Source organism: Meles meles, chromosome 6 (assembly GCF_922984935.1).
Source record: "Meles meles chromosome 6, mMelMel3.1 paternal haplotype, whole genome shotgun sequence".
NCBI lineage: Eukaryota > Metazoa > Chordata > Mammalia > Carnivora > Mustelidae > Meles > Meles meles.
In genome coordinates this window covers 89,319,678-89,329,981 of record NC_060071.1, presented here as the reverse complement: position 1 = coordinate 89,329,981, position 10,304 = coordinate 89,319,678, and the positions used below count along the sequence as shown (strand labels likewise).

The 10,304-nt window shown below is 35.5% G+C and overlaps 1 protein-coding gene across 1 annotated transcript in view; it reads right to left on the bottom strand.

Moving 5' to 3' along the window:
• The window catches only part of BRMS1L (BRMS1 like transcriptional repressor), a 33,537-nt gene continuing 23,233 nt past the window's right edge, over positions 1–10,304 (bottom strand). Inside the window, exons 5-10 of the mRNA XM_046010425.1 lie at positions 7,765–7,861; positions 6,611–6,694; positions 5,206–5,270; positions 4,443–4,482; positions 3,255–3,381; positions 1–1,573 (exon numbers count right to left, since the gene is read on the bottom strand). Of these exons, the coding sequence (XP_045866381.1) occupies positions 1,456–1,573; positions 3,255–3,381; positions 4,443–4,482; positions 5,206–5,270; positions 6,611–6,694; positions 7,765–7,861 (531 nt within the window). The 3' untranslated portion in view covers positions 1–1,455. The remainder of the gene's footprint in view (positions 1,574–3,254; positions 3,382–4,442; positions 4,483–5,205; positions 5,271–6,610; positions 6,695–7,764; positions 7,862–10,304) is intronic.

The window sequence follows — 10,304 nt, the reverse complement described above, 5'->3', positions numbered from 1 at the left end:
TGACACTCAAACACATCTTTTTATTATATACTAAATTTAAAAATACAAATCTTATTAAAAATGCTTATGAAACATTGTATACATAAGTACTGTCAAATACTACAGGATTATGACATTATGTACATTTGCTAAGGTTACTTAGAACAAAGTATATAACTTTGTTGATAATGAATTTCAGAAGTCAAATATTTTAACATTTGGCAACTGTGAAGTAGTGATCTGCACAGAAAGATGTTTGCAGAGGCAAAATAGTAAGAAAACAAACGGAATAATGCAGAGATTCCTGCCCTATGTATTAGTAAGTAGCTCTCTTCCTCATCCTCCTCAGTCTCATTATAGCAGAAATTAAAGTGCACAAGACCACCAGGAAAACTTGATTTGGTTGTACCCTATATATACTACAGCCAATTGTGCTGCCATATTGAGGGTTTCAATTCTTTGTACTGTTCCTGAGGTTTTTAGAAGTTAATTTTGCATGTGGCTAAGGGAAGAGAGGCTAATACTTTCTAAATTGCACCAAGTGGCCTTAACGTGTAGAAACACCAAAGAGAAAAATACTAATTCTGGAATAGATTCAAGAATATTATCCCTGTCTACTTTGCCTTAGGAATAAAATAAGAACCTAGTTTTACCTCTGGAAAATGCTTACTAAAAATGTTTCAGAAGGCCAGACATGAACAGCACGCACCACAAAACCGTCAGTTACTATGCACTACTTGTACACGGCATCATGAATGCCTTGCCCTCAAAAGGCTCACAACAAATATGGGTAAAGCATGTTATTACTTGACACTAATTTTACTAATTAACATTAAATACAATTTGTAAAAATAGGTCACCACCATACCATCAAGGAAGAGAAGCTACTAGTCTACAAAAGTGCTCCCTTTAGCTTTCAAACCCAATAGCTTCATTTTGGGTCAAACAAGATTGTAAAGAAAGGCCATCAGTTCTAAATAAGCTGATGATGCCATATATACATACTCACGTACATATGTTTAAATTTCAATTCTCATTTAACACTAATGTACTAGTACAAACCATTTATAGGAAACATTTTATCAGGCTTATTTACAAACACCATGAGTGACAAAGATATGGAAAATCAAAGAAATTGCAGACAAACATAGCCATTTAGCAACATAGTTCACTAAAGATAAAACAGATTTCCATAATGTTTTTAAAAAACAAAGAAAAAAATTTAGTAAGAAATCCCTACTATATATACCTGTTGGTCATTGGACCTAAAAGGTAAATAAATGTAATGATCATGATTAAGTTTTTATTACGGTCTCACTGACATATCAATATGAGGTCTACTTAAAGTACTACCTACAAATACAGTCTCTCATGATTTGATGAGAATATTAAGTTATTGAATACATTTTTAACTCCCATGGCACATCACACTTGATAACACTAATAAGGTAGCTTTAGATAACACTTAAATCATGATTATGAATGTTTAATTGAATATTTTCCTTTCTGTAGCTGTGAAATGTAAAGCTTAGATTTGCTTCCATCAGGCCTCTTAAACCAAACTTCATCATGGTTAATTGTTGTGATTACAGCACTAAAAAAGGGGGGGAGAAAAAGGAATGAATGAATGAATTGCAATACACCTCTGCCACTCATTTTAGAGTACTAGCCATAAAACCAAAATAGCTGGACTGCAAGAGTAGATTCAGGTATATAATTGTCATTTATGACTAGCAGCAGGGCATGGTGTCGAAAACATCACATTCAGCAACACTTAAGAGACAATCTCCTTTCTTTCCTTAATAGAACTGGTCATATTTACTATTAGAAGTATTAAATACACATTGTTCCTACTCTATCCCCACCCGACCCCCCAAAAACAAGTGGAGCAAAAAACACTAATCACATAGTATTACACCTCCAATTTATATCAGCTCTGGCTGTAGGAAATCTTGTCAGTGTTTTAATTTTTTTTTCAAATGTATGCACTTTTTATTTTTTCAGAGTATGCACTTAAGTTTTTATTTAAATTCTAGCTAGCCAACATATAGTGTAACACTGGTTTTAGGAGTAGAATTTAGTGATGCATCATTTACATATAACACCCAGTGTAGAAAATCTTAGAAATACCAATGCCTAATTCCCAGTATCAAACCATCTATGGTACTTCTATGGATTCTTTTTGACACTACTTATCTTTATGTAGAAATATTTTTAAAAATAGATTTGTGTTTAATACTCTTATTTCATTTATTTTTAAATCATATTTATGCTAAGTAGTCAGTAATATGTCTTAAAAGTGGTAAGATAAAGAATCTAGGGGTAGCACATAGAACCTAGAAATTAGCTCAGTGGGCTTCTATGAGGAAAGTTACTGTACACAATGCTCCTAGTATTATAAAACTTTACAAATAAAATTACAGTCTAAGTAAATCTACTGTATTTGAAAAGTGAGCATTCTTCCCTAAATAAAAAGAATGCATTTACCATTCATATCTAGAAAAAGATACTTTCTTAGTATAGAAGGCTACCACTCTGAGAGAAATAAATCCTAAACTATTGAAGGAACAAAAGCAGTGATTAGGATTAATATTTTCCAAAGGCTACAACCAGATAAAACTTTGAAGGCTATTGGGAGGCTGGCTCAGTCAGTGGAGCATGTGACTTTTGATCTCGGGGCTGTGGATTTGAGCCCCATATTGGGTGTAGAGATTACTTAAAGAAATAAATCTTTAAAAAGAAAAGAAAAGAAAAACTTAGAAGGCTATACAATTATAGAAAAGTTATTTAAGCTTAGATAGATTGAGTCTTTTAAAAGGCAGCTTTCAGTTTTCAAGTTATACTATAACTCTTAAGACTCTCTTGAATTTTCCATTCCTTTCCTAGTCTAATTAATACTCTTTGTATCCAAAACACTGTAACACACCCAAAAAAGTTAATGATCAGTATATCCAGCCAAAACTCGTAACAGTGTGGTGTAAAGATCATAATATTAAAATCCTAACAATTCATCTACTGTAAGAACTAACAAATGGGACCACTTACCTGGGCTAAATAATTCCAACATTTCCTCTTGTGTTAACGCTTGTGCTCAAGAACTTACTATGTGACGTTGGTCTATAAATATTAACACTGGTGAACACACATGCTAACTAAATCATATGCCAAGAGAAAAGAAGGATCCATAGGCAACCAATGGTACATTATGAATACACTACATTATTATTGACAATAATGTTGTAAATACTGAGCAATGCTGAAATGATCATTTTTACCTTGTAGGACATTCATCTTTTTTATCAATACATATTGTTTGTCCACGTATATACCATTCACCATCATAATATAATCTTCCTTCTTCAGATCTAGCACTGTGCAGATGTTTCTCCAGTTTCACAGGTGCTAAATAAAGGGATCAGTTCAAAAACTGTTATATTAATAAGACATTGTCAGAAGAACAAAACTGCAGAACATTAAGAAGTAACACCCATCCACGCATATATGTGAAAAAAATACTAAAAATATTTCTTAGATAACAAATGTAAATCTAATAGAAATAAGAGAGGAGTGCCTGGGCGGCCCAGTTGGTTAAGCATCTGCCTTTAGCTCAGGTCATGATCCCAGAGTCCCAAGATCAAGTCCCACAGCAGGCTCCCTACTCAGTGGGGAGTCTTTTTCTCCCTCTGGTACTCTCCTCCCCCAAGCTCTCTCTTGCTTTCTCAAATAAAATCTCTTTTTTAAAAAAAGAGAATTTAGGGGCGCCTGGGTGGCTCAGTGGGTTCAGGCCTCTGCCTTCGGCTCAGGTCATGGTCCCGGGGTCCTGGGATCGAGCCCCCATCAGGCTCTCTGCTCCGCAGGGAGCCTGCTTCCCTTCCTCTCTCTCTCTGTGTGTGCCTCTCTGCCTACTTGTGATCTCTGTCCATCAAATAAATAAATAAAATCTTTAAAAAATAATAAAAATTTTAAAAAAGAGAATTTAGGGGCCCCTTGGTGGCATCTGCCTTCGGCCCAGATCATGATCCTGGGGTCCTGGGATTGAGCCCTGTGTCGGGCTCCCTGCTCAGCAGGAAAACTGTTTTCCCTCTCCCACTCCCCTATTGTGTTCCCTCTTTCGCTGCCATTTTCTCTGTGAAATAAATAAATAAAATCTTTAAAAAAGAGAATTTAATTTCTTACATTTCTTATATAATTAACTAAGTTTTAATATAATGACAAAATGAAGTTATAGAATGTACAATAAATTGTCAGTTAACTACACAAGTGCCAGAAGGGGAAGCAGGTGCATTATCAATTACTAGTGCCAATTTTAAATAGGATTTTAACATATTGTATTTCCAGGAGTAGTGTTCACTGATGAAGTGTAACCACTGATGGGGGCGCTGTTTAATATGTGGATAACTTAACAACCCTTATTCAACTAGTCCCCACAGAGAAGATTGCTGAACTTGGATTAAATGACTTACGTTCTGTTTTCACTCTGTGTGGACCCAGTGTAGCCATTGCCTTAATTAAAACGAGAAGAAAGGCATTGAGTTTATAGACTGAAAGCACATTTTGGGATCTATTTAATGTCTACAACACTACTGATGACCTCAGTAGCTAACAGTGAAATATAGTCTTCAGCTGCTCTAATAAATTTTAATGTCCAAGACCATAAGAAATATAAAGAATAACCATTTCACCTAGAGGTGTTATCAATACCTGAACTGATCTCTTGCAACTAAGAAGTTTCTGAAAACGAAAAATTTAATATAAGACAGAAGTCTCCACTTTCAAACAAGCACAGAAAATCCTATAATTCTAATTATAATTCTATAATCCTATAATATAATCCTATAACGTTCAATGACAGAATGCAAGACATACAGTAAGAATTCAAATTTCACTTTCATTCATTCAACAAATGCCCAGGACTGGGCTAAGGACTAAGCACAGAAAGATTATTATTACTTTTGGGCAACCTCAATAAATGCTTTTCTGTACTTTTGCATAAATTAATTACATTATTGCAGGAAAAAATACAAATTGCTGAGGTGTCTCGCTTAAAATATTCTTCCAGTCCACAACAGTGGATTGTATCTGTATTAGCATTAACTGCCATAGAGATAATATTGCAAAGTAAGGCATATTAACAATAATCATACTTCAATGTATTAGTGAAAATTGACAATCTTCAAAAGTAGACTATAAAAAGATAATTCATATTCCATTGCTTTTTAATCATACCTTCCTAATTGTTGTCCAGTCTTCAAGAATATCAAGATCTTGTAGCATATAAACTATATATGGACGTGAAAAAGTCAAGGTCAATTTAACTGTAAGAATTTCACAGTTTGGGGTGCCTGGGTGGCTCAGTGGGTTAAAGCCTCTGCCTTCAGCTCAGGTCATGATCCCAGGGTCCTGGGATTGAGCCCTGCATAGGGCTCTCTGCTCAGCGGGGAGCCTGCTTCCCTCTCTCTCTCTCTCTGCCCACCTCTCTGCCTACCTGTGATCTCTGTCAAATAAATAGATTAAAAATCTTAAAAAAAAAAAAAAAAAAAGAACTTCACACTTTGAATTTTATTTCCAAACTTCTATTTTTCAGAGAATTGAAACAATGATTTGTGGACATAATCCTTTTGGCATGACGAATTCTGACTTCAAGTTATTCTCCAAAAAACTTAGTATCAGGATAAATATATTCTGGTACCAGGATAAATATATTCACACATATATTTTATATATTTTTTTTCAGATAAATATATTCAGCTATAACCATATTCTCTTCTAGGAGATCATTGATTGTAAGATATACCACCAACCTAATCACTATTTTGAGGTGGGGATGGGAAAAGTCAGGTAAGGGGAGGGTACCACCAGGAACACCAAGATTGAAAGCACATACTACTTTAAGTTAAAGACACTCCAGTTTTGGGGGTTATGGGTGGCTCAGTCCATTAAGATTTTGTCTGACTCTCTTGATTTTGGCTCAGGTCATGATGACAGGGTCATGGGATCAAGCTTCACACCAGGCTCCACACGAGGCACGGAGCTTGCTTAAGATTCTCTCTCTCGGGGCACCTGGGTGGCTCAGGGGGCTAAAGCCTCAGGCTTCAGCTCGGGTCATGATCCCGGGGTCCTGGGATCGAGCCCCGCATCGGGCTCTCTGCTCGGCGGGGAGCCTGCCTCCCCCTCTCTCTGTGCCTGCCTCTCTGCCTACTTGTGATTTCTGTCTGTCAAATAAATAAAATCTTTAAAAAAAAAAAAAAAGATTCTCTCTCCCTCTCCTTCTGCTGCTCCTCTCTCTCTCTCTCAAAAAACAAACAAAAAACATAAAATAAATAAATAACAACACTCCAACTTCAGAAACACTGAAAAATGTTAAAAAAATACATGTGAATTAATCATGCTATATTCATATTGAAGCCGTTGTGAACTACAAAGCCATATTTTCAAAGTTGAGTCATGACTAAATTTCTACTCCTTCCCTACCCCTCTTAATCTAAATTATATTCTTCTGCCTCAGTTTTGGAAATCATCTTTTACCTATTACAGGATCAAATAAAGTCAGTGTATACTAATAAAAATTACAAAGATATGCACAATGCAAAAGTGTATACCAAAGCAAAAAAAAAAAATTAGAAAAGGATATCTGAAACAACAACTGGCTTCTTTTTGTCAGGACTGAAAGGATCCTTCCTCTTTTTTCTTGACTGAAGCTCATCATTCCACAGTTCTGGCAAGTAAATAAAAATTAAGTATTAGCTAATCTCTGAAGATAAAAGTGGGGTGAAAAAGCTATGTATTTTCATGGCAGAAAATTTCATTAGAAGCTATGTATATACACATATGACTATATAATGAGCAGCTATATATTCATAAAATTTCCTCTGCCATTATTAAAGTAAAAATCAACTTGGCACATAATGACTAGTAACTGATGAACATATGTCAGGTACTTTGTTAAATATACATTGTATGCATTGTGTCACCTAATCCTCAAAGCTATGTCTGAGGTAGGTATTCCTATTATTTCAATTTTACAAATGAGGGGACTGAATCAGAAAAGTTACAGTAACTGTTGCTCATGGTCACCCAAGTAGTAGGGATTGGGGCAATGGCATTAGAATTCAGCTTATCTGACTCCACTGTGCCTATTCTACACCAGAGAAATACAATTTATAAGAGATAAAATAATATACATGCGAGACCTGTAGGATAACCCAGTATATCTTCCACCCATTGTAGAAAGCCTTCCACCCAATGTAGAATGTAGAAATACCCCTGAAAAAGCAATTTCAACCTTGCACTGATCTAATTATTAATAAGTTTTTCCTTCTTCTAAAACAAAAATCTACTCCCTGTCATTTCCAATTTGTGTGATACCAAAAAGAAAGGCTTTTTATCCCTTCTTCTACCTGATCTTTTAACACTTAGACTTTTAAGACTTACTGGAGTTGTCCTCTAATACTATTCTTATATTATAAAATATATTACATATATATTATAAAATATTCTTATTCTTCTTATAGTGTATTACTCTTACTCCTGTAGTTGCTGTCAACTTCTCTTTTGTCCCTTTTCATGTGCTCCATTTTCTATGTCCTTCTGAAATGTGAATTCAAATCAAAGCAACAATCACAAGCCTATCAAATTCTTTAAACATCTTCCCCTTTCTCCTCTCATTAGGGCACTTCATTTACAAAACATTTATTTTAAGGGACTAGGATATGATGAGACACTACAGTAAACCACAGGTTCAGTGTCACTTAAGGTAAACCATCACTATCATGTCATTCCCATTACCTGAGGTAATATCAATGCTGTGCCTGTCCTCTTCAAGCCTTCTTATCTTCTCCTCCAATTCACTCTGGACTGTATCATATAACAAAAGCTTTTCACTCTGAAAAAAAAAATATATTATGAATAAGTAGAAATAAAAAATTAATCTTAACTATGAGTACGAAATAACCTGCTTTTAAAATACTTTAACATATGATACTTTTGTTTGCTAACTTAAAATTTTTTACAATAAAATGCCAAAAACATGAAAGGAATAAAACTAGAAAATACAGAATGTAAGTATAGATTTAAATACATGCAATTAAGTTGTTTAAGAACATCTAAATTTATATGTGATATGGTAGTAAAAGTTTACATAAATTCATAGTAACCTCCAATTCCCTTTTAAATATATGCAGGTCTTACTTGTCATTATAATAGAGAACCTGTCCTATAAAATGTATCATTATAAAATGGGTCATGTTTTCTTATCGCAACATGTATACCTCAATAATATCTCAATATCATACAAAATAGACTACTGTATCACAAAAAGAAAGATTCAAGTATGAATTCTATAATTTCAAATCTAATGATAGTCAAAATCATAAAATTATAGAGTATATCCACATCTCACAACAAAACTATAGAAAAATTGAGGGACTTCCTAAAAGAGATGATTTACTACTGGCAAATAAGACTAGAATCCAGGTCTACTAATTCTAGCCCCTTGTTTTTTTAATTAGAAAACACTATAATCCGGGGCGCCTGGGTGGCTCAGTGGATTAAGCCGCTGCCTTCGGCTCGGGTCATGGTCTCAGGGTCCTGGGATCGAGCCCCGCATCGGGCTCTCTGCTCCGCGGGGAGCCTGCTTCCTCCTCTCTCTGCCTGCCTCTCTGCCTGCTTGTGATCTCTCTCTCTGTCAAATAAATAAATAAAAAATCTTAAAAAAAAAAAAAGAAAAAAGAGAACACTATAATCCCATATTTTCAAAGGGATAAAATGTACATAAGTGTACAAAATGTATATAGATTCATTATATAAAAAGCTTATGAGAGATTCCCACCCCATCCCACCCCACACTTACTCTAGTAAGGATAGGCTACTCATATATATAGTTAGAAAGGATCGTTGTCTTCTCATAGAGACTACTGGAATACAGTTAGATAGGATTTCTTGTGGAAGGCACACGCCACACCCATTTGGCAGCACTCCCAGTGTGAATCATGAGATCTTCTCTTTCAGGTTTGAAATTTAGAGTCTATACATGCTTGAAGACTCTCCTGAGTGGTAGAGAAAAGGTGGCTTTTGTTGATTTGAGGCAAGCCAGGAGCTAAAGAAAGTAAAGCTGAAGACTAAAACTCAATCTCCTATGAAAAATCATCTCCTTGCATGCTACCCTCTATGCTTATTTCCTTTTACTTGTTCTCCTACCTTTGGTAAAGCCTTATGAAATATTCCAGCCTTATCTACATTGTGCTATAAGCACTGGGAAATGTTATATATCAGAGGAAAAGGGAGAGCAGGCCCCAGTCATGGTCACGATAGTGTGACAACTATAAACAGATCAGATTCTCAGATTCTCCAGCCAAAGATGACTCCTAATGCATAGTGGAAGTGATAAACATTTTGTTTTCAAGAATACAAAAATTTAACTGTTACAGTCTCTTTCATTTCTATTGATAAAATTACCCTAGGTCAAGCAAAAATTCTAAAATAAGTCCGCTAATCATTCTTTATACTTAAAAAAAATGACCCTGAAATATCTGAAGCTTTGAAGACATCTCTAAAGATATTAAAAGTATAAAGTGTACAGAGAGAAGTGCTTTGAATCTATTCTCTCTCTTATTTCTTTGTCCTTCTCTCTCTCATCCTCCATCCCATAAGATCCTCAAAAACCTTTCCTGAGCAGGAAAGAAAGTCATTAACACAATGGCTAGAGGGCACCTGGAAAAGAAAGGAACATCCAAACTCCCTTGCTTAGGTGCCTGTAGAGACTTCTTTGTTCAACAAGTGATTTAGCTTTTTAAAGTACTTATTATACTTATATATTTGTCTTCAAAATCCATTCCCCTCCAATCTCCACACCTATACGTACTCCTTTGAATGCAGATAGGAATTAGTGACTCACTTCTAATGGACAGAATGTGGCAGAAATCTGGGTCATAAAAAACATCGTCCTTCTGTCCTGCTCTCTTGGATCACTCACTCTGAGAGATGCAGTCACAGGGTTCTGGGAGCCCTCAGGCAGTATTTGGAGAGGCCCATAGAACTAAGGCTTCCAACCAACAACCAGCAAAAACTTGCCAGCCTTGTGAGGAGTCACCTTGGAAGCAGATCCTCCAGCTCCCAGTCAAGCCTTTAGATAACTGCTTCACTGGCTGACTTCTCTATTGCAACTTTATGTGACTCCCTCAGCCAGAACCCAATTCCTGCTACAGAGACTGCAAAGTAATAGATTTCATTGTTGTTTTAAGTCACTACGTTTTGGAGTAATTTATTACAAAGCAATGGATAACCAATACAAGAGGCCTCAAAAAACCTATCTCTATACACCTTTTCCT